The sequence below is a fragment of the Passer montanus genome, unplaced genomic scaffold (genome assembly GCF_014805655.1).
Source record: "Passer montanus isolate IOZ18808 unplaced genomic scaffold, ASM1480565v1 scaffold82, whole genome shotgun sequence".
Classification (NCBI taxonomy): domain Eukaryota; kingdom Metazoa; phylum Chordata; class Aves; order Passeriformes; family Passeridae; genus Passer; species Passer montanus.
This window is the reverse complement of record NW_024373479.1, coordinates 1,262,857-1,290,816: the sequence shown is the minus strand read 5'-3', so window position 1 is coordinate 1,290,816 and position 27,960 is coordinate 1,262,857. Positions and strand designations below refer to the sequence as shown.

Genomic DNA, 27,960 nt, shown 5'->3' with positions numbered 1-27,960 from the left:
AAGCTCTTCTGAACATACCTTTGAAGAATTATGAGTTTAATTAAATAACTCCATGGGTCTATAAGGCAGGTTTCAGACTTCACTGGAGTGAGATTAAATTTGAATATTGCCTGAATGAGTAAATTATGCTATTCTTTTTATGTGGTTCCTGCAACTTGTTTGTTTGTTAAGTAATAACACAGGATAATTGCATCTTTATCTTTAAATCTATGCTTAATGCATACCTATTCAGAAAAGCACTTGAGCTTAAGGTTACATTCCAGGGAGTTCAAGAAGTTTGTGTGTTTAAAGTTAAATATTTGCTGAATCACTCTGTAGTTCCATTCAAGGCAAGGATATTTTGATACCTTTGTACCATGCAAATTATTTATTCTGATCTTCAAATATTTGCACAGATAATATTTTAAACATCCTTTTGAATTTGAAAGTTCTGAAAGGGTATATGTGTTGATGCCTGGCTGGTGATCATAATGCCATACTTGGGATTTTATAAGCAAGTTTGCTGGTTTTGGGACAATCCTTAAAGAGAATTTGAAGGAATGGGCAGTGGAGGTTCTTGTAAGTGGCTTGATAACATCACTCTTTTGTACTGTTTCTAGTCAGTTCCTGATATGAGAGATGGCTTTTTATCTGGTAACAGCTTTGTCAGTCTTCAGCCATTTGACCTAAGATTTTTGTTGTGCAACCTAAGTACTTAAAAGCATTTTTAAGAATAAGATAGAGACTGATGTCATTTCTTAAGGCATCAATTTTTTTCCATTAAATGGTAACAGCTTTGTCAGTCTTCAGCCATTTGACCTAAGATTTTTGTTGTGCAACCTAAGTACTTAAAAGCATTTTTAAGAATAAGAATAAGAGACTGATGTAATTTCTTAAGGCATTCATTTTTCCCCATTAAACATACAGATAAAATAATGGCATTTCTTCAGAAGAGGAAACACATTAATGCTTAATTTCTGCCAAATCCACTTTTCTTGATAGGAAGACATACTGCTGAGAATTTTTTCCCCTTTTAGTATGTTGTGTATAGGGATCATATTAGCAAGGTGGTACCTTATCACACAAATTTTAATTAAGATTTAGGAAATGATCCACCAATGCTCATAACTGTCTGACTGATACAGTGTTAAGATTACAAAATCCAGTGTTAAAAATCTGTGCACAATTTTTGTGGTTGAGAGCTGTCCCAGGATTTAGCCATTTCCATTAACATGCTTTGTGGCAGATTTTATAACATGGCAATGAACTTATAGCTTTTTTTTTTTTTTTTAATATGCCACTGAGAAATAGGCTTATTGTCTGTGTAGTGCATGGTATGTTTTAGTTTCAGGTAGGGAATTTGGTGCTGAGGCACAGCACCAAATAAGCTGTGTTTTATGCCTCTAAAATATTCCCCAAACATGGGACACTGGCCATTGAATGGTTAATTTGATACCCTGTCAGCCTGGTGTTACACACAGATTTATTGAGCAGTCAAATGAACTATGGGGCAGGTGACATAATAGATTTATTCAACAGGTTTTGCTGTCAGTCTTTGCTAAGGGGTAGCAAAGAAAAACTTAACACCCTGAAGCTGTTACAATAATGCTTTTTTCTCCTAATGATAGTGACAGTGCAGAGAAAAACTGATAGCAGGAGCTGTGTAAGGTCTATGGTTCTTATGCTTAAGTAGATGCACAGTGATAAGAGAAATCAGGTATTATTGCACTAAAAGGTGCACTTTAAAAGGTGATTAGGTAAATACTTTTATTGCACTTTAATGACTAAAGACACTGGGAGATTGTCTTGTGCTGACTAGTTCTTAATAGTTCTTTCCCTAACAGCAGGTGAGTTGGAGATTCCCAGATGAAATACTCTAGATCAAAATGAGTGGCTTACTATATCTTCTTCTCCCCAGGGCTTGATGGATTGTTTTGATTCTCACTTGGACACCCTTCAGTCATTTAAGAATGAAGATGAGAAGAATATGCCACTAGTCTTGCCTGAAAAATTAGAGGAAATGAAAAGAAGGTTGTGATGCTCAAATTCCCTCTACTTCATGTTGTATTCTAGCTCTGTTATAGACTGGCTCTGCTGTTCTGAACAAAGCACATAATTTATCCATACCTTGCAAAGAAAAGAGCGTTTTCGACCTAAGCACAGGCTGACTGTCAAGTGGAGCAGGCAGGGATCTCTTATTGGTCCAATGAATGTTTAATTGTGTGTACAGAGTAGTGCTCATTAACAGGACCTTTTCAGATGCCCTTTGCTAGTGGGGATAGGAAGCAACCACTAGGGATAGGAAACTTGAATATTTTCAATGTAAAAATTTCCCTGGTGGCAGGGATTCTCTAAACTTTTATTTCCACCATTAAAAATCACTTCAATCTTTAGCTTGTACTACCCCAAATATCTGTTGGAGGATATTTAAAAAAATGACCAGTGAATCTATACCCATAACCTGAGATGCTTTGACATACAGGTGGCAGATGCCCCTTTTTTTGACATTTAAGGTTTTTCGTACATTGATCAGACAACATTGACTGCTCAATTGTTGCTGCTTAAAAAAAATGAACTGTTGCTATCTTATCTATAATTCCTGTCATAACAACAAAAAAAGTTTACATATATGTAATTTTGATTGTTTTAGGATAATATCGTGATACATTAATGCCTTTTGTGTCCAATGGTTTTTAATAAACTTTTGGAACTATTTTCTGTTTGCAGATTTAGCAATATTCGTTCCACAAACCCCAGCACTTTTCTTGAGTACCACTATGGACTGTGCTCAGCCATTGCCAATGAGGTGAAGTTAAAGCTAAATATCTGGGATGTGAAATATGGGGCAAAAGAGTCTGTGGAATCACTGCTGGAAAATTGGAATGTAAGTTTCAGATATATGTATCACACCCTGATGGCAATTCTTTCCCAGCTCTCTTTGATTCCGTCTTATGTCGTCTGAAGCAATTATAGTTGGTAGAAGCATGGTGGACTGGTGAAATCTCAGATTTATTCAAAGAAGGGCAGGTAGACTTCCCTAGAAGCTTTCCTTGCCCCCAACATCTTCCATTTTGCTGTGAATGAAATTTCTTTCCTCAGTGTGGAGAAGTAACACAAGCCATGACTGTGATTTTTCTCTCTGCCCTTTTTTATTCTTTATTGTGAAGATTTCTTTCTTTCTAGACTATTTATAGAGCCATCTGTAGCAGCCCTTCCCTAGCTCCAATCCACAGAACCCTCTCTGGGGCAGTTCAGTAGTTGCTTTCTTCAAAACCAACCATTATTCACACTGCTGCCTCTTCCTTTTCCCAGCTTCTTCACCTCCTTATGCTTTGTGGTAAATATGAATTGTCTTGTTCTGTTACACTTTATGCTTAGCTCAGTTTCTGGACTCAAGTTCTGAAACTGATGCCACATGTAGGCTTTTAGGAGGGGATGGATTGCCCAACCCCAAACACTGACAAAGGATACTGCATCAGGAGTAGAGGCAGAGGTGAGAATGCTGATGCCTCCAGTTTTTCCCCATCTCAAGTAAATGGGATTCCTTGTGAATTCCATCTTAGTGTACTTTCTTGGAGGATTCTCAGACTGGCAAATCCATAGTTAAATCAGTGGGAATTTCACCAGCCTCAGTACTGTGGAAGGAGGCAACAATAGGTTGTATAAAATAGCAGTTTCCTGAGCAGTGTCAGCCTCACCCTGTGGTGAGATGGTCGTGCAGAGTTAATCTGTGCTGAGTTTGTTGGTTCAGTTGGTTTCATAAATACTTATCATCATGTTATTTCTACAGTGGTGGCTCATGGTCTTGCTCAAGCTGGTAGAAAGTGGAGCTTTGCCAGGGAGTTCAGGGCTTGTTTAGGGTTTAGGGCCCAGGCTTGTCACAGTCACAAGGGAGGTTGTTTTGTACCCTGCTGGGTAGGACATTTGTAGGAGTGGGGAGTGCTGGAGTGAGATCAGCTCAGACAGAGAGGGGCTGAGGACCAACCCTCACTCCCTGTGCACACACAGTTTCCTCCTCTGCTCCCATTTTTTCCTCTTTCACCCTCTCCATCCCCAGTTTATTTTGATCTGTCAGAAATGAGGCACCTCAATGTTTCTGTGCATGCAGGGAAGCCCACTTTTTGCTTTCCTTACATTTTGGCTTATGTGACTAAATTCTGCCTGACTTGTTCTAGATGCCATTTGTCAGTATTGCCCTGGGGCTGTGACTTTTTGAAGCAAGCAGTCCTGACTCATGCAGGGCTGTGGCTCAGGCAGTGGCATTCAGGTATTCATAGTTCTATTTACTTTGCCCTCTGCACAAGCAGAGTAAAAGAACAAGTTTGTTTCAGACTAAAGGGTGCAGCTGAGTTGCTGGGTGGGCTTTGCTCAGTTTACATTTAACCCATAGGTTGTAGGTTCACATTGCAAAAAAAAGTGTCCCAAGCTATATTTCTTACCCAGTTTTATGTCATTCATTGTTACCATATCAATTACTTTTCATTTTGAGCAGAATTTCATTGAAGAAAAGAAACTTGAAACACAACTAGACATTGCTACTCACATCTGTGAAGACTTGAAAAACATGAGTGGTCCTGACTCGGGTAAGCTCATGCACATAAGTTGATATGACGACCTCTATTTTGAAGTAAAGGGCTGCCACCAGTTTTAATTCCATCTACTGTTCCATGTAAACACTGTTTCTGTATAATTAACCTCTCTGTTTCCAAATGTATAACAATAATCCCTATTCCACATTCTAGCTGGAGATCCTCAAGAAATCAGCAAACTTTTGAAGACAGTGGAGTCAAAGATTTCTGCATGTAAAGAGTATATTTCCAATGTGAACACCACCCTACAGAAAGTCCTGTCCTCCTGGAGTAATTACACAGAAAATATCCACTTACTAAAGACGTGGCTGGAAGAAAACAGAAATGAGGATCCAAAAGAGGTACATGGTTCAATTTCTCTTTGTTTGACATAGATACTTCAAAGCCTCCTGGAAGAAAAACATTAAATCTCACAGTGGCTGCTGTTGTTCCTTTTCTGCTTTTCATTTTGGAAATAAATGTTTGAGAGGGTTCTGCTTAAAATTATTTCAATGCCTCTGTCTAGATCCCTGCTGAGATCCTGGCAAAGAGGAATTCGATTCATGGTTCCTTAAATGAAGCTGGAAACCATCTCATTGAAGTCAGCAAAGAGCAAGTTGGATCAAATATTGCCAAAGAGCTGAAGAAACTGAACAGGAGATGGGCAAAGTTCATCAAGAGGACGCACTTTGTGAGTTACAAGTTACTGTTACTGGTTGCCATGCAGCCTTCAAATGAATGTTTTCTAGACTTACCAGCTTGCTAATCAATCAAGAGATTGATCAATCTTTCAGCCAACTCAAGGTTGCCAGTTTTAAAGCTTGAGGAACAGAGTACATAGCATTATCCCATTCTTACTCTTTGTGACTCAGTTAAATTCTCATTATAGCAGGATGGAAAATGTTCAATTTTTAAATTGAAATCTCAAAACCACTTACAAAAGGAAATCTTATTGCAGAATGAAGCTCTTAATTCAGTGCTCAGGGTGGAAGTAATCAATTTAGCCTGTGTTAAATTTTACAGTATCTGTCTTAACTGGTAGAAAGTAATTATTGCTGCATAGATATTTCTAAGGTTGTGCAACTTTTCACCAGCTCACTTGACAGGTTTTTGGGCTGCTGTAAATCCCTATACAACCTACCTAATGTTATACATATTACAGTCCCTAGAGTGCTTTCACAAGAATGACATTTTCACTCTGCCTGGGAATATTAGATCCCTTAATTTTCTGAGTTCAGCCTTTCATTGACATTTATTAAAGGTACTGCTGTGACAGTAAATGGTGGCAAAAAATTACTGCTACATTTTTGTAGGAGATGAGCTTAGTGAGAATGCAATAAAATCAAAAGAAGCAATCAAAGGGTGAGGGAAATCCAGAGTTTTCTAGAAAAACCCTTAATAAGAGATGCTACAAGGAAATATATTGAGAAATCAGAAAAGTGAGGTGCAAGAAGCCTATCTAAGGTTTTAAAGACTTCCTGATTTATTTTTGTGGCATTGCTTTGGACATTATGGCTATTACATATTTTTTTTTAATACAAAATGCAAGACCAGATGCTTGAGCTCTGGCCTGTGGCTGCCAGTACCAGTAAAGTCAGCACACTTCCTGATCTTGATTTGACCAGCACCAGCTGCTGTTTTTAGACAATTCCCTGCTGTGGGCTGGGGAATGCTGCAGCCCAGGAGTTTTCTCTGTAGTAGTGTGGCTGCTTGTAGGGATGGGGACAAGGGGACAGAGTGCACGGCACAGGTTGTGCTGTCCCACCTGCCCTCAGGGCTGAGGAACTGAGCCTCACTTGGTTTATTTATCAATATATTTTGCTTTTATTTCTCCTTTGATCCCTGTTGAGTGCTAAAGCTGGAAAGCGCTGGGGAGTGACCCAAGTGGTGACTGTTGGAGGAGGGCAGTGGGGAGATGATGGGAATGAACATCTTACCTTGCTCTTTGACAGCTTGGAGAGGAGAGCACAAATGCTGCTGAAAAGACCACAGAGCTTCCAGGGAGCCTGGAGAAAATTGAAGAGCTCCTTGGAGGGGTGGACAGCTGGGCAGCAGAGGTGGGACGTCTGCTTAGCAAGATCAGTCACGAGGAGACTGTGGAACCTGAGATGGAGGAACATTTGCAGGTGAAAATGCTGCTTAAAATACTTGTTCCTCAGATTCTCATCTTGCAGCATGGGTTTATGGCTGGGGTAAAATGAGGCATCATCAGTGAAGCAGAACTTAATGTGGGTTTTGTGCTGGAATACTTGTAAAAGGTCAAGACAGTGCTTCTGCCTTGTTGTTATTTCTCAAGATCACTCCCAGATGAGCTGTCAGTGAATCTTCCACCCTCAGAGTGTCCAGATGACCAGCAGGTGCCAATGAAATGCTGTTGGTGCCACTCATCAGCAGCTTGTTCTTGAGTGATATTAATTACTCCTTTCAAGCACAACACTTGGAGCAGGCCAGAGCTCTGCAAGTTGCTAAACTGAGTCATTCCCCTGGTCATACAGGACTTTTATCATCTACCCTCCAGTGCAGGGAGAAGGTTTGGGACACCTTGGCTGTATTCAAGGCTTACCCATCAAAAACTGGGATACTTGGAAGTATTTTCAGCAGCACGTGGGGTAATTTGGGAATCTCATCTTAAAGGCAGTTGTTCTAAATATCCACAAAGAGCACAAATTAACTTCTAACAATAAATTCCACTAGTCACTATGGTTTCCCATGTCTCTCTGCATGGGATTACCCCCAGCTCCCAGCAGATGGCAGGTGAAAATCTGTGTATATAACTCAGCAGCTTCAGTACAAAATCTGATTTATTTTCTTCACCTGCCATTGAAGGTAAGACAGGACAAATATGCCAGTCTTTGCACTGAAACTGTCTTTTGTTGCCTTTACTACTTCTGCAGCAGGGCCTGTATAACCTAATGGTGTGAAGGTGACCACCAGGAGGTTTCATTGAAACTCCTTTGTGTAACTGCTGTAAATAAACAGAAATACTCCTTATTCCATTTAATCTATATACAGTAACTGTGCACCAGAATGAATCAGTGTTAGTTTTCCCTTGCTTTGTGCCCTCTTGCAGGTGTTTAGCTGCTGCATATAGGTAATGCCTTACAAAAGAAAAACCTTGTAAAAAAAATAGTTTAAGCGCTACTACTCTACCTAAACTATCAACTAGCTTGTAAATTACCATGTGAAAAAATCATGAAAATGAGAATCAGTTAACACAACAATCTATTCTGGTAAGAGAATTGTTCACACCTACAAAAATAGTCTGTCCCATGAGAATCAATGAAAAAAATGTGTAAACTAACCAAAAATAGAGAAGTTTAATAAACATTCACCCTAGCCATTTACAAACCAATAAACTGAGTATCGGTGTATTGTCAACCAGTTAGATTGAACACAGTGCATTCTGATATTCCTATAAAGATATGACATACAATAAAAATTCGGCTTTTCTGCAGGAAGAATCAAAAGTCCTGTCTTTTTTTACTACAACATTTACCTGACAGATTTGGGAGTGTGAGAGATGAAAAGGACCTGTTTGTCTTTTTGTAATCACAGGCATATGTTTATAAAACAAGCCTCATTTTGCAGTTTGTTAAAAAAACCATGAAATAACAAAGGACACCCTGAAATGCAGCCTCCAAACACGTGGCTGACATTGTATCTCCATGTCTGGGGGCAGGAGAGAGCTGGTCACTCGTTACCTGCAGTACAATAGGTCAAGATCCAGAATAAAGCCCTTGATTTTGATTAGGAGAATGCTAATTGACAACTTCAGACAGGAGAAATGTGTTGAATATTCATAGATAGAAACATCTCTAATAAGGATTTTTCATGATAAATATTCAAACATGGCACACTGCCCCTGCATGCAGAGCACCCAGCTGCTTTCCTGCCTTGCAGTACTGAACACTAAAAGGAAATCTGAGCCTTGGTGTGTGCTTGTCTGGGTGACTTCATGATCAGCTGCTGCATATCCAAATGTGTGGTTTCATTGGGGAAGCTGCTTGGATGGGAGAGCAACTTTTTAAAACACATCTAATTGGCTCTGTGGCAAAGACACAGGAGGTGTTGCACTCACAGAAAGAAATTGCTTCTGCAAACAGAATCCCCTGTGGATGGCAGCAAATTTCTTTCTCTCCACACAGAGATTTTACAGTGCACTACACTGACCATACCTGGAGTGTAAGGCTTTCCTTTACCAAGGATCAACCATCCATGATCAAGGCTGGCTTTTTCACTCTGTTTTTTTAAACAAAAAGACAAATAAACACTTGTAAAGGCTTTTAATGCTTTTTGTTCAAACCAGAGTTTGGCTGCAAGAAGATCCTCGTGCCAAGACCAAGTTGTGGCAGCAGAAGAGATATTGCAATCCCTGAGGCAGAATGCTTCAAGACAGGTGTTTCAGCAGCCTTCTCACACCCCTGGGCTGGAGGCACGAATTAAAGAAGCCAGAGACAAAGTAGAGGTACTTGTTTATAAACACACAGATATCTTTAATTTAAGCATTACAGGATATGGAAGACTCTTTGTCAGTCGTGTGAAATAGAAAAGGTTCTGTACTATTGGAATCAGTCTCCCTGACTCTTGTCAGGGCAAAATCTAGAACATTTCCAAGATCAGTATCTCAACTTGAAAAACTTGAGTGATGTTATGAAGCAATAACTCTGTCTAATTACTGACACTCAAGTGTGTTCTGAAAAGTCTCTTTCTTCCAAGGCTGTCATGGGTGACCTGAACAACATCTTGTCCAAATCTGACAAAAGACCCTCAGAGAAGGAGGTTTTGCTCAATTTTGAAGAATCCCAGAAAGAACTTGAGGCCTCCATTTCAAAGGCTGTGCAACTTGTCAGTCAAAAATTAAGTCCTGAGGAATGTATTTCAAGATATGAGGTGGGTTTGTGTTCTGAACCAGCTGAATTTCAGTACTTCTGAGGGCCATGTGGTCTCTAAAATCTGAAGTAAGAAACATACTGACCTTTTTGGTTTCTGGTAGCTATTAATGCTTTGCCTGGTTTTCTGATTTAGCACTTTATTAACTTGGCAGACAACTTGAATGAAGAAACATAAATCAGTATGGCAGTTTATTCAGTGCCTTGTCCTAAATTACTCCATCAGAACTCATAATTTTCAGAACTACAGTCTTTTTTTTTTTTTTTTTTGGCCTGATCAATAATTAAGCTTCCCATCAAGAATGACATGCCTGAATTGGGGAAGTTATTATAAATACTGAATCTCCTCTTTTTCCCAGAAGGTAGCTGGTAAATCAAATGTCCTGTCTCAAAATGTGGATCTCTTAAAGGGGTGTCAGAAATAGAAGTGCCCAAAATCTGTGTTGCCTGGTCTGGCAGAGAGAGAGGCTGGGTGCCCATGTGGCAGGAGGGGCACAGAACTCATTCCAGGCCATCCTGGAGATGCCATGGTGCTGATGGAGACCTTTCACCCTTTCGCTGCTCACACCCATGGGACACAGCCTCCTGTATTCTCTAGGGAAGAGGCAGAATTCAGTGACCTTCATCTTTTGTCTTTGGTACGAATTTTCCCCTGAAAGTTGTTACAAGAACAGCACTTGTTTTTCTCTCACCCTTTCGCTGCTCACACCCATGGGACACAGCCTCCTGTATTCTCTAGGGAAGAGGCAGAGTTCAGTGACCTTCATCTTTTGTATTTGGTACAAATTTTCCCCTGAAAAGTTGTTACAAGAACAGCACCTGTTTTTCTCCATAAAGCAGGGATGCTTTATGGAGAAAAACAGGTGCTGTTCTTATAACAACTTTCAGGGCTTATTATATTGTTTTTTATACTGCAATCTTTTGCAGAAGAACAGGGATGGAGAATGCCCTTGTACCCACCCACAGCAGAACCACACACCCCACATATACATATGTATCATGTATACATTGATTTATTCATAGGTTTTACATGCTACCAATGTAATTTTGTTAGTTAAACAAGTTACATTCAGTTCTGTTTGGTTTTCATTACGATGTCTGGGTTTTGGATTTTTCTTTTTTTTTTTTAGGAAGCTTTTAATGCTCTGGACAACAAAGTTCTTGACAAATTTTTGAAAGCAGCTGAACTGCTGAAAAATATTTCATCTGACCATGAGAAGTTGGTAGTGGAAGATGATGTTCGTAGGAGATGGGAGGTGAGATAATGCAGGAATGAGAATCCACTCTCTGGTCTCATTACGCCTGGCATCTTTGAAAACCAATTTTTTCTTGTTACAGTACATTCTGATGTTTTTACTTGCTGTGTAACACTGTCTCACCATTTCATGGGAACAATGTGCTTTGTATTTTGCAGGCAGTTCGTCAGGAAATTGGATCCTATGCCCAGCTCATAGTAGAAAGGGAAAAAAAGAAATTTAATGCAGCTTTTAAAAAAATCAATAAGCAGTTAGGCAAAGAGAAGAAACTCCTAAGTATGGATAAAACGAAAGGGCTCATCAAGGAGCATGAGGTACCTGACCCACTCCTTTTCTGCCTCTCTTTGTGAATGCTTTGCTGTCCTTCCTCCTTTTTAGGTTCATTACCTGTGGAGCAGAGCCCTTGTGCTCTGTGTTATGCAAACACAGAGCAAAGAAGCCACCAAAATTATTTTCTTTCCCTTTTTTGACTGCAGATATTAGTGTTCTTGAAGACTTTTGGAATTAACCCATGTTAAGTAGGTGGTACCCTTTTTCCATTTTTTCTCCCAGATTTTTAGTGTATCTTGAATTCACCCTAGGAAGTATAATGATTAACAAGGAGTATTTAAAAAATATTCTACTTTATCTGTAGTCAGTAGGACACTTCTGTCTGATGTCCGGGTGAAGAAGACTTGGGACCAAAATTTAAAATTGTAGAACATAACAAATTTCTAAATCAAGCAAGAGTCAGTGTAGTCCTGTGAACAGAGTTGTGAACATGCTGCCAGATATCCTAATTTACTTTCTGGCTCTATTTTAGAAAGAACAACAAAAAAAAAACAAACCAAAAAGGTGTGTGTTCCTTGGTTTGACAGCTTAGACTTTTAAGAGCACTCAACCAAGATAATGGAAGTATAAAAAAATATATGAGAATATTTCTTATCCTTGTGTTTTAACATCAGCTTATTATATTGTTTTTTCTTTGTTTAGGCCTTTTTTTCACACGAAGGCAGCATGAAGGAGCTTAACAAGTCTTTGGAAGACCTTAAAACATTGGCAAGACTCTCAGAAGAAACTGTCCCAGGGATACAGACACTCACTGCAGACTGTGAAAAAAGGCTAGAAAAGGTTCAGCAGATGGTGGCAGACACTTACACAGCACTGCTGGCTCGTGCTGGAAAAGGACAGCCCCCTCAGAAAGGGTGGGTGGCTGAGTCATGGGGTCTGGTAGCTTTATAGAAATCATTTTTACACATAAATTTTGGGATACTCTATTTTGGTAGTACATAACTATGTACATTACTGTGGCCAGCTGTGCAGTTAAACACTTAAAGTATTAAGTTTCATAAACTGGCAAGTGCAATGTTTGATTATCCTTCATCACAGCTGCACTGTTTAAAACCTTGAGCTAGGATTTCTTTTTTCCCTTTGTATTTAATATTTTGTTCTTTTAGGAACTCCATTATGGCTTCTGAGAATGGAGAAGAGTCTGGTTCTTCTCAAGAAGTTGACAACCTTATGGTACAGGAGGTAAGAAGTCCAGGCTTACTGTTGGAAAACAGTGCTCTGTCAAAGGGAGGTCATTGCCAGGAGGAAAAAGTGTTTATTTCTCTTACTGTTTTTATTGTGATAAGACCTTGGGCCTCTGCTCAGAAATCCAAACCCCATTGTGCTTGTGAATGTAGACTAAGTAAATATTAAAGATGAACATGCAAGCAGCAGTGCTGGGCATCCTGAGAAGATGTGAGCCTCCAGCCTGGAATTATATTTTGCAAAAATGTCATTCTCAGCTGGAAGGGTCGTGTGGGAAGCTGTGTTCAAGTGAAAATCCCCTGTAGTGTCCCAGTAATATGAACCATTTTCAGAGGACAGAGAGAGTCCTAGAGAAGAGTTGGAGGATTTGTCTGTATCTGTGAAAAGAATGAATGAGCTGGCTACAAGTATTCCAAAATTTGCTCTTTGGGCTTGTGACTGAGTGCAAACACATCTTGAATTCCTGAATGGCCTCTCTCATCCCCTCTGGGACACATCAAGCAATCCCTTCCTTCAGGAGCTCACAGATGATTGTTAGGCTTTGCTGTGTGTTACAGAGGATGATGAGGGGGTCACTGTCACCCTTTTTATTTTCACTCAGACCTCAAGAGCTGCTGCAGATGCAGTTTTGGAACCAGATGTGAAGCACCACAATGGAGAAAGCTGTGCAGACAAGTTGGAGGAAGATGGTGATTTGTCCATACCAGCTTTGTTAGAGAGGTAATTTTTAAAGGAGAAAATGCATGCTTGTTAAGGTATGATGCTTTGCTAGACAAATTAGCTCACAAATTCATTGAATGTACCAAACATAAGGTGCACTTTTGCTGTGCAGAGCCCTGTTCTTTTTTCTGCTACAGTTTACTGAATATTGATCTCTAATTGATAGGGAAGCATTACAGGTAACTAAATGCTTCGAGCATTAGGATTTTGTAGCAAGAACATTTCTAGCTATGAGCATTTTACTCCATTTCTTGGGCTAGGAAAGTCTGCATCTGCCTTACTAATAACTTAAAATATTGTAAAATAAAGAAATGTGTCAAGTTTTTTAGAGAACTGACATTTTTACTTTTATAAAACTAAATTTAGAGAATGCAGGCTGGCATTTAGATTTGAAGATTAGCCATATGAGCAGTCTGTTTAATATGTTGCTCATTTTTGCATTATTCATTCATTCTGGACTTAAATAAAATATGTATTTGCAATAGACTGTACTTATTTTTTATGGTACTCTGTTGATCAGTGAGTCCCATACCCCGAGATGTTCCATTTAATTAAAAGTATTATTCTCTCTGAAAGTGTTTGCATCTTTCCTTAGCTTTAACACACAGAGAAGTAACCTGGAGGAACTTCTACGAGTCAGCAGAGATAAAGTAGCATCTGACTTTACTGAAGAAATAAAAGACACTTCATCCCTTAAGTTTAAGCTGGTTGAACTAGAGGCAAGTATTCATCTTTTAAAAATATACCTGCTGCCTAAACTGTTATTTTCTCATGTAGAGCACTCACTTCTCTGTTACATATACTGCCAAGGGAAAAGCAACATCCTTGCAAACATATGTGTTAGAAGAAGGGAAATCAAGGATTTAGGATTCAACAGAACTGCATTGCTGCCTAGCACTGGAGTTTTGCAGGTGTTGCTGATTTTTTATGGTACTCTGTTGATCAGTGAGTCCCATACCCCGAGATGTTCCATTTAATTAAAAGTATTATTCTCTCTGAAAGTGTTTGCATCTTTCCTTAGCTTTAACACACAGAGAAGTAACCTGGAGGAACTTCTACGAGTCAGCAGAGATAAAGTAGCATCTGACTTTACTGAAGAAATAAAAGACACTTCATCCCTTAAGTTTAAGCTGGTTGAACTAGAGGCAAGTATTCATCTTTTAAAAATATACCTGCTGCCTAAACTGTTACTTTCTCACGTAGAGCACTCACTTCTCTGTTATACATTGCCAAGGGAAAAGCAGCATCTTTGCAAGCATATGTGTTAGAAGAAGGGAAATCAAGGATTTAGGATTCAACAGAACTGCATTGCTGCCTAGCACTGGAGTTTTGCAGGTGTTGCTGAAAGCAGAAGGTGGTGGCTCTGGGTTTGTTGTCTGCAGGCTGAAATAGGTGTAATGGGAAAAAACTGCAGAAAGGAGCTTATTGTTTGTCAGCAGAGATGGCCAGGGCTGCAGGAGTCATTAGAGTTGAACCACCAAGTGGTGTTTGTGCAGAATGGAGCTGTTCCAGGACACATAACTTGGTTAGGTTTGTGAGATCCTTAAGGCAAGAACAAAGCACGGAGCTGATGTTGAAAAGTTTATTGCTGCAATTTTTCATGGCCTTTCTTGAAAGGACTACAAAGCCTTATCACGAATCTCAGAACTTGGTGCAGCTCTACATTTGTTTTTCTTCTGCACATAGCTAGGTGGAGATATTTTCATTCTTGTAGTAAGAATGCCTGGCCTGTTATTCATTGACTCTTTTATACAATGTAGCCAAGGCATATATTTGACATGGAAATTCTCACTGTAAAAAGTTACTGGAGATTTGCATGCAGCTAAAAACTGGGTCTTGAAGGCAGCAGATACTCTTAGTTTCAGATCATGTTTTCACTGTTTTTGCAGAGACTCTTGTGACAAGTTCTGTGAACTGTCCACTGAGAAATACAGGATCATATTAATGCATTAGAACTGCTTATCTTCTAGGCAATGATAGACATGGAATTCCGATCTGGTTGGAAAGAATTGGAAAACATCTCATCTACCTTAGAAGATCTTGTGTCTGAAGTGCAGCAGGCTGCTCTCTCTGAGGCAAGAAACAAGCTACAAAGCGAGTGGAAAGAACTTCAGGATATTATAAGTGTCAGGTATAAAATAACACTTTATGCTGTAAGCTAAGGAATTGTAACTAATTGTGTGTGTTGTGAAGGGAATAATGTGTGTTGCAGAAAATAGCTGCACATTTTTAACCTTTTCTTCATTGCAAAAAATTAAGCTGTTCTTAATTTTTATTTATTCATATACACATGAAAGATAGTGTGAGTCTCTCCAAGAAGAGCAGAGACAGATCTTTGTGACATAACTGTGCAATATTCCCATATATTGCTGTTATTTCCTTTCATCTTTTGGTTAAATTCACAGTGATTCACATTGCTTTTCTTCTTAATCAGAGAAAAACTCATCTGACCTCAGGAGGGGGAGGATTAGATCTGTGAGACAGTTACATTATTTTTGTGGCTTTTTGTCCTTAAGAATATTGAGTGTCTTTTCTTGCTTGCTTCCCCAATTCATGTTTTGTTACCTTTCTTGCAGAGCAAGTTCTTTAAGGGCTGCTGTGGAAATTGTTTGGCAAACAGAAAATGAATCCATCTTGGTCTGTCAATTAGTAGATAAATGGCTGAAGGAAAAGTACATCCACCAGTTTAGTCTGATGGACAGGAACCTTCCTGGTAGTGAGCTGAAGGTAAGGGAAGATGCAGAGATCACACCCTAGCAAGGATAGGTTTTAATATTTAGGAAGCAGAGAACTTAATGGGATTTTCACTCAGGAGCTTGGGGCTGCTGACAAGACTTCCCAAACCTTCTAAAATCTGTAATGGCATTTTAGTCCCTGTGTTTTAAACATTATTGGCCTTGTAGAGCAAGTCAGGGACCCTCAGTAGGTTCTGCTGTGAGAGCCATTGTTGTGAACATTTCATTGTAGGTTAGGATCTTTTTTTGATGCAGATTTGTGATGTTCCCACCTGGCCTTATATCATTTTGTGGAGTCTTGCACGTGATTTACTGTTAATTTATGAGCTCAGCCAAGCTACCTTGTGTCACATCTGCTGCAGTATCTGAGCACAGCTCAGGATGGGTTTGGAAGCTCAGTGTGGGTGCAGTAATTGTTCACCTGCTATCAATATCTGATGCCTAGGCCCTGGTCCACTGGGCAGGGTGAATCTGTTTTATTCTTGGCTTGCCCCCCAGGCTGAGCACACTGACAGCTACCCAGGACTGAAAGTTTGCATTTGTCTGCCCATGGCTCTCCAGTGAAGTAGGGTTTAGGTCTCTCGGATTGTGTGCTCTGTCTGACCAGTTCTGGCTGCAAGGGCCCAGAATCTTTGCCCAGCTCTCTGCACATCTGGGCTTTCACAGCCCTGACACGCTGCTCTTTGAGGGCTGTAACCAGAGAGCCTGCAGGCTGCACCAGGACATTTGTAAATGCATGGAAGTCTGCTCCAAAAGTATAGCATAAAGAACTGAAAGATGGCAGAGTAATGAATATCTCTGTGGCTGCCTGTGCTCTGGCTGATGTCCTGCTGTGAGAACATGCTGCTTTCACTCCCAGGACTATCATCATCTTTCTCTACTTCTTGTCTGATTGCAGGAAGGAGTCTTGAGCTTTCTGTAGTGCTGATCAAATTCCCTGCACGTGGAATACCATTTGATTATTTTGTTCTTTTTCCTTCTCTCCACTGACATCCAGAATAGGTTTTCTGTCTTACCCATCCTATTTAGCATACTTTTTACTGCTATTATAATTTGTTTTTCAGTCATAGGTTCAGCTTGAATGCAGGATTTATGTTTTCTTTCATTTGCTAACACTTTTGGTCATTCTCTAAATTTCAGATGCTGCAGAGATCCATATTAGACCAGATTGAAGAGTGCAAACAATTGGAACACCTAGACAGTTCAGCAGGGGATGAAGTTAATCCATTAGACCTGCGAGCTGCAAGAAAAGTTATTATTAACTGTACAAACCAGCTTGAAGAAGTGAGCCATAAAATGCAGAACCGTGAGGCAGTCATTGAAGATCTGGAAGCTTTCATGGCCTCCCTGAGGAAGATCCAGTCTTCCATCACTTCTCTCCCAGATCCCCCAGATCAACCTGAAATGCAGGGAAAAGCTTTGAGAGAGGCTGCACAAGAAGTTTCTCATATGGCAGAAGTGGCCAAATGTTTGGATGAACGCCTGAAGAGTGTTAATATCTGTTTGGAAGATGCTGATCATGGGAGAAAGACTTGGTGTGAAAAACTTGTTCGGGCTTTATCTAAAAAGCTAAATGCCATTTATGATCCCTCAAGTGAGCAGGTGCCTCCAGAAGAAAAAGACTTACACAAGACTTTTTCCAGAAAAAACAGTGAACTCCTTAAAAACATTCAGGATCTACGAGATAAAATTAACAACATAGGCTTGAAGGATCCAACAATTCCGGCTATTCAAAAAAGGTGAATTATTTTTTAAAGCCCTTTTAATTTCATAATTTCAGTGGTGTCAGCCTGGGTCCCCTCTGCAGGAGAGCACTGAAATTTGAAGTATCTGTAGAACATTGACAGTAGCTGTGAATTTATTTGTTCCATCACAGCCTAAAAAAGGCAGCCTTCTCCATTTTTTTTTCTTTCAAACTCATGTATATATATATGTGTGTGTGTGTGTGTGTGTGTGTGTGTGTGTGTGTGTGTGTGTCTCTTTGAAGCAGCATTGAGGAAGGAAAAATAGGAGATGGGTTATTGTGATCTTAGTTTTCAGTAAGAAAACTGTCAGACAGGGAGATGGATCCCCTTTCTGGGCACTGATGCACCTGATCTGAAGCTCTGCAATGTAAGATGGACAGACTGCACTTGCCTTTTAACACAAATTAATTTCACTCTGTTCATACAGATCCAACTGCCCTTCAGAATCTGGATTATTTTCTCATGATGTTGAGGTCAGCATAACTCATCTGAGGGCCTGTGTCAGATTACATGAATTGAAGACCAAATTAGACTTTTTATGATGTCATTTTATACAGTATGTGGAGCTCAGGATGAATTTCTAGGGAACTTAATAATTACATTGTGAACCAAATCAAAGGCTTACTTTAATATAAGGCTGTATTTCATTTTTTTCTAATAAAGGATAAAATCATTAACAGAATTGGAAAAGGAATTGGATCGTGCTGCTGCTGAAATGAAATCTATGCAAGAAATTGCTAATAAGCTCCCAAAGATCAATGAGGAGAAAGCAGAGGAAGCAAATGAGCAGTGCAGAGCTACAGAGAGGTTATGGGAGGATACAAAGCTCTTGCTTGCTGAATGGTAAGGAGGACAATTGCATTTTAAGGTAATATTGTTCAAGTAAGAAGTTTGCTTGTGAAATCAAACAGAATAAAAGCCCTAGACTATACCTTAAAGGTACAGTGGAGACATAAACTATCATTAAAGCAAGAACTGCACATGGAAGTTTACAGCCAAAGCTCATGAATTTTGCATATTTTTGAAGCATCACAGTCCCATCATTTAGCAGGTATGCAGTGATGTGTTGGACTTAATTGGCATCCAGAAAAAAACCTGACTGCTGCTGGGTATGCTGTGTCTTCTTTATTTGCTGTGAATTTCCTGCCAGCACAGTGAAAAGGAAAAGACAAACTGAAACAAATGGAAAAGGGCAGCTTTGAAAACAGTCTCTTATGCAGCAAAATAAAGGGAGCTTGGTTTGATGACTCTCTGAGAAAGGGGAATGGGAGAGGCTGTGGTTGATTGCCCAGGGCATCTGTGCTTCAAATACAGTTTTTGAAGATGCCCAGAGGCTTTGCATGGACTGGCACAATTCTGGTTAATTCTCATGGCTTGCACAGGTGGGAGTAACCTGTTCTCATACCCCACTGAAGGATGGGCAGGTATCCACCATCCAAGCTGCTGTGAGATCTGCTGCACGTGATGTTTATTTCAGTTTATTGGTGACTGAGCTCACTGCTCAGGTGGAGAGGATCATATGAACTCATCACATTTAAACGTGGATCAAAGGCATATGATGGTGAAGGGCATTTCTGATTCCAAAAACTGTCTAGATGCCACACAGGTATCACACATTATTGCAGGATTTAAGACTGGTACAGTTCATCGCTCCTTGTCTCTCATCCACACCTGGTTGTCAAACTTCCCACATGTGTGAATATAGGAGAAGGAAGCAGACAGGAGGTTCAGGCTGCAGTTTTATGCTTAGGCCATAAATAATACATCTCTTTTTAATAGCCAGGAGCAGTGTGCAAGGGTTCTGGAGCTCCTGAAGCAGTATCAAAGCTGCAAAACGAGTCTGACCAGCATCATCCAGAAACAGGAGATTGTGCTTTCCCAGCAAACTTCTTACATGGGGAAGGAAAATTTGAACAGACTAATAGCAAAGGTGAGTAACAAGACCTTAGTGGAAAGGAAAGAAATGCCTTTCCTGGGAGCATTCAGATGCAGGGTTGCCCTTGTACCCTCAGCCTTTAGGGCAGATGTTAAGGCCTAACTTTCCCTTTGGCTTCCAAAAATCATTTAAGGACTCCATATTTTTGTTTTCAGTAGATTTAAGGCTGTTTTTCCATAGTGAATCAGTCTTGTTAATGGGGAGGGATTAAAAACACTAAAACAAACCCCATGGAAGAGCTAGGATCTATTACAAAGATGAAATTAAGTCCTGTCCTTTTGCTCCAAGCTCTCTGTGACAGCAGTTAAACATTTGCAGTAGCTTTAATTTTATTTGATGAGATACTTATACTGAATAAGCAGGTAATGCTGGACACCTCTTCATTTAGTTTAAAGTTTTCCACCTTTTCTGTCAGAAATTGTGACAGCCAACTTCTTGGCTAAATGAGTGCAGCTACTGGAATAGTTGTCCATGGTTAACAGATTAGTGAACAGCAGCATGGCCATCATGCACAGGTTTCACATATCCTGGGTTATGTAACTGGTTATTCAGATCCTATTTTTAGGCTTTCTGATGAGGCATCACCTATTGCATCCAGGAATGTTTGCTCTCAGGCAGTGCCTGGGCTGGTTAAATTTAAGAAGGAATGTAAGTGGTGTTTTCCTGAGGCACTGGGATGGTGTCAGCCCTCTTTAGCTGAGGCAGGGTCTCTTTTTACTCCCTCCAGTGAGACTTGGAGCACTTTTTATCACCTGGACTCCTGCTGCAAGGGGGCATTGCCTGCATATCCCAGCCCCTGTTTGTATGGAGACTCCTCTCTGGGAACAACCCTCCCTCCTCACCCTGAGCTGTGCCATTCCTGCTGCCAGAGGAATGGCAGCAGGAATGTCACAGCTCAGGGTCTGAAATTGCTATGGCACAGTACAGGCATGTCCTTCAGTGCTGATGATTGTTATATGGAATTACACAAAATAACAGCAGGGAAAGTCCTCTGCTTTGTTCTGGCTTGTGAGAGCAGCTCTGCCATCCCTCCCCCGAGCTCAGTGCCCAGTGGGGTTGGTATGGGAAGAAATAATCTCCCAGGATGTCTGTGGGAAATAAGGCAAGAGCTGTTAACATCAAAGTGCCTAGCACTAGAGGTCAGTGTTTCTTTTCCAGGAAGCTTCCATGTTGTTTGTAAACACTGACATTCCAATTAAACACAAAGAAGAAGCTTGGTGTTTAAGTAGAAAGTAGGAGAAAGAGACGTTTCATTTTCTGGCAGTGATGTGTTTTACAGTGTCTGTGTTTAAGTAGGATTTAAGCTTTTTTTGGTAAATAGTTCAAAACCTGGGGTTTAGAATGCAGTTGTAATAGTATCTCAGATGATTATCACACTCTGCATTGTTTATTTCTGTAATCAAGGTTCTGTGTGTGGATAGACAGTCCCCTTAGGTCTGGCACTTAGGACTTGAAAAGCAAACCGTGGTTTTGGCTATCTTAGAAATAAATCATCCATATTCCAATTCAGCTGTTCTGCAGCCAATAACACAATTATATGGATTTCTAACAAGGAAATATTCCCATCAGCATGGCAGGGATATAACAACACAGAATGTGTTCCTATTCTCATCATATTGTATAAAATAGATTATTTTATGTAATGCTGTTGTTTCTCTAAGCAAAAATACCCCAGCAAATCAGTTTAAAAATATTTTGCTGAATAAACAATCATAAGCAAATATGCTCACAGATATCCATGTGGTCTTTTTCACAGATTGAAGAGGCAAAAGAGGAATTTAATGATCACTCTGAAGATGTAGACAAAATAAATCAGATCTGCAAAAACCTTCAATTCCATCTGAATAAAATGAGAAGCTTTGAGGAGCCTCCGTTCGAGAATGAGGCTAACATTATTGTGGACAGATGGCTGGATGTATGTAAAAAGTAAATTATCAGGGTGGTCTTATCTGTTATGCATTATAGTAATTGAGTCTGATGTGGGTGTAATATTTCTAATAAATTAAGTGCAATATGGCAGAGATTCTTAAGAGATAAATCCAAGTGTTTACCAGGGCAAAGCTTGCAGAGTATCTAGGGATGTAATGTTTCTGATCTCTCAGGTAATTTTTTATTGTCAGTACTCCTTGGCAGTAAATAATTCTAGAAAATGAAGAAAAGGCAATATTTGTGTTTTCTGCATGAATCTGTAAGCTTCCATAACAACTTCCATTGATTTAGACTTTGGAGACAAAGCTGGAAAATTACAGTGCTGGTGCTTTTGGTGGGAAATGTTTGCCACTGTTGATCTAAGCAGTGCATCAATACTGAGATTAAATGGTATTTACTGGGAGTAGATAAACATTAATGAGCAAGGCTCCTTCCTAAACCTGCCTTAAAACTGGCAAGCTGCTGTTGTGATTGGTATGTTTGGTGACATGTGTGGCAGGGATTTAAGTATCTTCTCCATGACCAGTTCACTGTGAAGACACGAGATTTTTTTTTCCCCTTTGCCGCTCTTGTTTTTTGTGGGTGGTTTCATCTTGCTTCAATTTTCTTGTGCTGCTTTTGCTTTTAGACTATAACTCAACATTTTTTGAAATCTCTGTGTGTTTTCTGTCTGTCAATCTAATGGTAGATCAATGAAAAGACTGAAAACTACTGTGATAATCTGGGGAGAGCTCAGGCTTTGTGGGACAAACTCCTGAATTTATCTGGCACAATTGAAGCTTGGGCAAACGAAGAGCTCAAGAATGCAGAAGACCATTGCCTGACTGAGGAGAACCTCACTCAGTTGAAGGTAATTTAAATAGCAATTTTTTACCTTTCCTTTGTACTATAGTGATATGGGCTTTGGGTTATAAACCTGCACATTGCATAGAAATACCAGGAGAGGAAGTTGTAACATTTGCAGTTGTGTCTGCATGGGTGGTTGCACTAAGGATGTTGCCTTTATTTGGGGATATAGGTCTTGGAAAACTAATGCACACATAGTGTATATGTCTAGTAAATGGTTTTCAATCAATGCAACACTGCAAATGCTGTGCAGAGAGGGAGCAAAGAGAAGGCCTGTAAGGCTGTAGCCTGGAGTGCAGCAGTGCACAGAGAAGAAAGAAGAGCATGTGTATAGGCTAATGATTAGTTTTCCAGGTAAAAGTGGCCTGTCAGTGAAGATGCTGGAGCCTCTGGGACAGCTGGGCAAAGCACAGCTCAAGGGGAGGTTTCAGAGGTGGTTTATTTTCCTCCTGTCCTGGTGTGTTCCTCACTGTAACTTTTTGCAGCCTCAGCAGAGAGTGGCTCCAGAGCATCTCCAGGGGCTGCACCTGGGCTGTTTGTGCCCCTTTGGCACAGATTATAATATTAATTCTTGGTAACAGGGTGCAGCTGGGTGGAAAAACACATGGCACTAGGTCTGTGCCATTGAAAGCTTCATGTATGGGGGTGAATATTTTAATTTCTAACTTCAGGGCCACAATGCATCAGCTGTGCTACTTCATTGTGGTCATAACCAGTGTTACTATAAGTAAAAATAATTTCCTGCTTGAAATTGAGTGATTGAGACATAAATACATCACATATCCTCTTGTTTGAAAAATTGCAGGCAGTTTTTCCTCAGTGTTTACAAGCTACAGACAGCCTGGTTTTTATTATGGTTGTTTGCAGCTTTCCACCTACTGTTAGCACTGCTCATTTGTTTTAGTTTGCAGGGAAGTGAAAAGCCAAGGTGCTCTTTGTGTATGGATCTTCACTAGGAACCTGTGGCATATCCATTGTGCAGCAGTGGATCTTTTGTCACATCATTGTTGTCTCTACCATTGTATTGTCAGAATTTTCCTGGAGTAGTTTAGGTCCCTGGAGGCTCCAGTAAAAATGCACCAGCTGGAAAATGCATCTGTAGGGCCATTTTGTTACCTGGAAACTGCTCAAGTTCAGCGTGATGTGCCTGTGCCCCCAGTGTGACTCTTCTCCTCCTTAGGAAGGGCTGTTCTGAAGGTGGCTACAGTGAGGTTATTCTGCTGCTTTCTTGTGAGAGATAAGTCTCAAAAGAGGAGGGAGAAGAGGGCAGGAGACACAGGAACCATGTTTCCCTGAGCAATTATTATAAAGCAGAATAGAAGGAGAAAACTGTACCCAATGCATTCGAATTTTTGTAAAACAATTCCAAGTGCAGAGGGCATCAGGTTCATTTATCACTTTATTATTGCTCTTTTTTTGTTGATCCTGAACCATCTATGCATTGGTATTAATTCCAAAAAGACCCCCAACTGGTGCAATGTGTATCAAGTTACACAGGGTCGGAACCCAGGGTCCTTTGTGAGCACTGGTGTGGTGCTTTCAGGGAGCTTGTCACGTAAGAGCAGAGCAGTGGATTATTGGGCTGTGCATTTAAGGATGATTTCAGTAGATATAAAAAAATGGGAGAGAAGTTCTGCTTTCCCCTGTAGCCTGTATGCAAATGCAAACTCTTTTGAGGACTGCAGCACATGAGTGGGTTTTGATGATTGCTTTTACAGAGACTACAAAAGGAAGGCTTTGTCCCCAGGGAGCTTGGAATATCGATTTGGGAATATGAGACAATGTCATTATCCTGTTCATAAGTTGAAGCTGGTATTTTACCTTCAAATCACTGACTTGTTCCAAAATACATTCAAATGAGTGGAGGTCTTCTTTTCATATGCAAAGGATTTACATTTAAAAAGTGCTTACAGCCTGTGTTATAATTTAGCACTTCCATACCAAAGCACGTGCCATCAGGATGCCAAATCTTGACTTGAAATCTATGGCATCTGAGAATATCCCTTTTAGTAGAAGCTGCAAGACATAAATGCAAAATTAAGATTATTCTCCTGCAAATTTACTTGAAGTAAAACAATTAAGATTCTTAAATACATGCTAGATTTGCATTATCAGCTGCTTTGCCTGAGAAACAGGGTGTTTCTGACTCGAATACAAAAAATGCTTAATTGCTAAAATGAAAATCAGGAAATTAACAAATAGTGACAAAATATGCCAAAATGCATAAAAATAATATTTTAATATAATAATATAATTTTCTAAAATAGACACAGAGCATTAATTTGGAGGGAAGCACAGTTACCAGTGTGTTTTTTCCACCTTTAGGCATGCTTACGAGCCCAAGAGCAGAAGCTCCAAAAATTCGACAACACGGTGGCTGAGATAGAAGAGCTTCTGAATAGTAATGAACCTCCATTGGAGCTACAGGTACAGAGAAGCTTTTACAGCTGATACACCAGTCCTCCTTACTATAGCCCTGCTGCTAGTATTGCCTTTGCCACAATCAATTACTGGTTTTACTTATATCTGCTCAAGGAGAGTTGGAGGCATTTTGTCGCCAGTGGGAAGTGGTATTTCATTTGTTGTATCTCTCAGGCTGTTAAAGGTTGATAGAACCAAACCTGTCATTTTAAACACAAAGGTTTTTCTCTACTTCTGTGCCTTTTTAGGCCCTTGGCCCTGCCCAAAGAGGCTGATATCAGTGATATCTGATGTTTAGCTGGTGGTCAGCACCAGGGCACAATGGATCTCATCACCCCTTTGGGGATCCCAGGAACTCAGCTTTACCGACTGTCCATTTCAAACTTTACCTTTGCCTGGACAATGTAGCTTGGTAATGTGGAGTTTCTTGCACAGAGTGAGGTTTTCCTGTGGGGTATCACAAGGAAATCCTCATCTTTCTGTGTTAGCTTCACACAACAAAGAACAAATTCTCATTTAAGACTGTGTTAACTTCCCTTACTCCTGAAGCAGTTTTTTAATCACCCTCTCACAGTGTCTGTCAAATGCACCTTGAGCTTGACCCTGTTTAGCTATTTCTGTGTTTATCCTCAGCAGGCAATGAACTCTGAGGAGTTTCACTGGGTAAAGTGATCTAAGGAGCTTAGGGAAGGACTGAGCAACCTTGTGCTGTGTGTGCTGTGCTCCTCGAGAGCACCCTGAGTCCCTGGGGTGGGGTTCCCACCTGATCCCACCCAGCTGCTGCCTCATGCAAGTCAAGGATGAAGTTCAGCACCTGTTGCTCCTTAGTGAATAGTCTCAAGCCAGAGCTCCCAACCTGTCTGCTGGCCTTTTTTTGGGTTATTTTTTGGGTTATTGTGAATTTCCCTCAGTGGAATCACTGCAGGGGCAGTTGTTGCAGAGAGAGCTGCAGCCCTCTTTTTCATGGCAGCTCAGAGTAGGCACTGGAGAGATTGATAAATAAAATAAAACAGCACCAGTAAAACTGCTAATAAAGATGAGCTGAGATCACTCCTCCTCAGAAAATCAGTACTTAAATGTTTTTTAATTTCTGGAGTGGGAGGGAAACAAATCAAAACAAACTGTGATTGAAACATCTGGACTTCAGGCCACTTAATTTCTTTTTATGTCTCTCATAGATTTTTGTAATGTTCTGGGAAATCAATCCAGTATAATTGATGTATGTTTATTTCCAATTTTAAGGTCATCAGATCATCTGTTGTGCAGAAAATGGAGCTAATAAAGGAGCTCTTGTCAGCCAAGCGAGGGACCAGTGAACTCACTGTGAATACTGCAGAGCTGAAAGGAGACCTTGATCTGGCCAAGACACAGATTGGAATGACTGAATCACTCCTCAAAGCTTTATCTCCTTCAGACACCTTAGAGATCTTTACTAAATTAGAGGTAGCATGCCTCAGATTGTGTGTATTTTATACATTTGTTCATAATTTCTCTCTTGGTCAAGTGTTCATAAGTGTTCATCCTGTGTAAATTGTAGACTGCTGGAATCATTCAAGTGAAGAGCCTGGCTTGAATGTTCCTTTAAGCTGCCAGAAACATGGAAGAAAAGCCTCTTTTTCCTGGAATTATCAGATATATTTAACCCTTGCAGCTGTTGGAAATGGTTAACCCCAGGCACAACAGCAATATTGCCACCCAGGATGTGTTCAGGCAGTAGAGTGTGTTTGGACTGTCTGTTCTCCAGGGCTGGGTAATACACAGAGGATGCCTTTGTGCCACCTGGGCCTGGCTGCAAGGGGAGCTCCCAGTAGACAATTTCAGCCAAGTATTTGCTGAAACTCGAGCTTGGAGGCTTAGGCTGGCAAGATTTAAACCTCCTGTGGAGCAGTGAGTGGATTAGGTGCACTGTGGGTGTCAGACATCTAGTGTTTGGGGCAGTGAAATCCCAGCCATGGGGGAGAGTCAGAGTTTTAAATCAACTCTAGCTCCCTCTCAGTTACCTTTCAGCCCACGGGGTCTTGACACTCAGAATAAGGAATTTAGGGGGTGGAATAATGCCTATGGCAGCTGAGGCATTATAGTTTGTAAGTATTCTGTGCTCTGGAACATACAATGGCACTATTCACATATCTGTTCTGTGGGGTTGTGTGTGCATACAGATGTACACAGGGAATGTTTAGTGCTTATACCTACCTACTGATGGCCTTGTTAATGTCAACATAATTTAAGAAATTATTTTGACACACAGAAAGTGCTATACCCTTTTGCAAAACTCTTAATTTGTACTAAAGCAGCTCTGTACAGTGAACTTCTGCTTGGCCTTCAAAACTTACTTTTTAAAACTTCTTCTGCTTTGTTGTTTGTTTGGTTGGCTTTTTTTTAACCTTAGGAGATACACCAGAAAATTCTGCAACAAGAGCACCTTGTGGCATTACTCCAGGAAGAGACAGATTGTCCTGATGTGGATGAATTAAATAAGCAGCTTAAATGTGTCACTGATTTATTCAATAGCAAGAAACACGTGCTTCAAGATCACTTTATGGGTGTTTTGAATCGTAAGTGAGCACATTTCAATTATTTACCTTTACAGGTTTGACCACCTCAATGACTTAAAGGTTGTGCAATTAATTGTTTAGGTGTCTGAAACTGCTTTGATATCCCAGACAGCCTCAGGGTTCTGACCAAGATAAAGATTTGCAGAAAAATTGATTTGGATCCCAGCAAACCACTCAATCTGAATCAAAATATTTGGTTTCTTCTTTTATCTAATTTTTAAATGCAAAAATAAGTGTAAAGCATAATTCAGGAACAAATGACAAAGTATTTAATTTACAAATACAGAAATCAAATGTTTTAATTTTTTGCAGTTGTTTTTTATTTAAAATTAGTTACAAGAATAAATGGTGTTATTACTCGTTGCTTTAAGCAGGCACAGGATTATGCAGGTGGGAAATTTGGTCCACATCTTTGAAGATGTATCACATCTTCAAATGTTTTTTAAATAGTATTAATCTGTGTGGAAATGAGAAAAGTTTCCACTAGGCTATTCCAGGTCTTGTTTACCCAAACTGCTGTGTGTGTTAGCTAAAAGAAAATAAGAGCTGCAGCATTTTAAGTCACATGTTCTGTAGTAAAAAGCAACCTTTGACAGTGGCACTGAAAAATGTAATTGTAAATTGTCTGAAATCTTAATGTTAAACAGGATTTTCTTTTACAGAATGCAATTAATGAAAAAAAATTGGAATGTACCTTCTTTTTCAGGTCAGTGCAAGAATTTTAATGACTGGTTCAGCAGCACTCAGCTGTCTCTGAAGGACTGCTTTGAGCCCTCAGAAACAAAACCCATACTGGAAGAAAGACTACAGAGGCTAAAGGTAAAGTATTAAATATTGTAATTTCTAAAGCTATTGTGTTTCAGTGT

General features: G+C 40.0%; 1 protein-coding gene across 1 annotated transcript in view; it reads left to right on the top strand.

Moving 5' to 3' along the window:
• Positions 1 to 27,960, top strand: part of SYNE2 (spectrin repeat containing nuclear envelope protein 2) — a 160,885-nt gene that overhangs the window by 18,489 nt on the left and 114,436 nt on the right. The window contains exons 12-36 of the mRNA XM_039733084.1: positions 1,898 to 2,010; positions 2,707 to 2,863; positions 4,472 to 4,562; positions 4,722 to 4,909; positions 5,074 to 5,238; positions 6,500 to 6,673; positions 8,854 to 9,012; positions 9,264 to 9,437; positions 10,567 to 10,692; positions 10,851 to 11,006; positions 11,665 to 11,876; positions 12,129 to 12,204; positions 12,809 to 12,927; positions 13,523 to 13,646; positions 14,898 to 15,058; positions 15,504 to 15,654; positions 16,803 to 17,401; positions 18,071 to 18,250; positions 19,187 to 19,337; positions 21,100 to 21,258; positions 21,961 to 22,122; positions 24,444 to 24,545; positions 25,782 to 25,982; positions 26,929 to 27,094; positions 27,801 to 27,913. Of these exons, the coding sequence (XP_039589018.1) occupies positions 1,898 to 2,010; positions 2,707 to 2,863; positions 4,472 to 4,562; positions 4,722 to 4,909; positions 5,074 to 5,238; positions 6,500 to 6,673; positions 8,854 to 9,012; positions 9,264 to 9,437; positions 10,567 to 10,692; positions 10,851 to 11,006; positions 11,665 to 11,876; positions 12,129 to 12,204; positions 12,809 to 12,927; positions 13,523 to 13,646; positions 14,898 to 15,058; positions 15,504 to 15,654; positions 16,803 to 17,401; positions 18,071 to 18,250; positions 19,187 to 19,337; positions 21,100 to 21,258; positions 21,961 to 22,122; positions 24,444 to 24,545; positions 25,782 to 25,982; positions 26,929 to 27,094; positions 27,801 to 27,913 (4,179 nt within the window). The remainder of the gene's footprint in view (positions 1 to 1,897; positions 2,011 to 2,706; positions 2,864 to 4,471; positions 4,563 to 4,721; positions 4,910 to 5,073; positions 5,239 to 6,499; positions 6,674 to 8,853; positions 9,013 to 9,263; positions 9,438 to 10,566; positions 10,693 to 10,850; positions 11,007 to 11,664; positions 11,877 to 12,128; positions 12,205 to 12,808; positions 12,928 to 13,522; positions 13,647 to 14,897; positions 15,059 to 15,503; positions 15,655 to 16,802; positions 17,402 to 18,070; positions 18,251 to 19,186; positions 19,338 to 21,099; positions 21,259 to 21,960; positions 22,123 to 24,443; positions 24,546 to 25,781; positions 25,983 to 26,928; positions 27,095 to 27,800; positions 27,914 to 27,960) is intronic.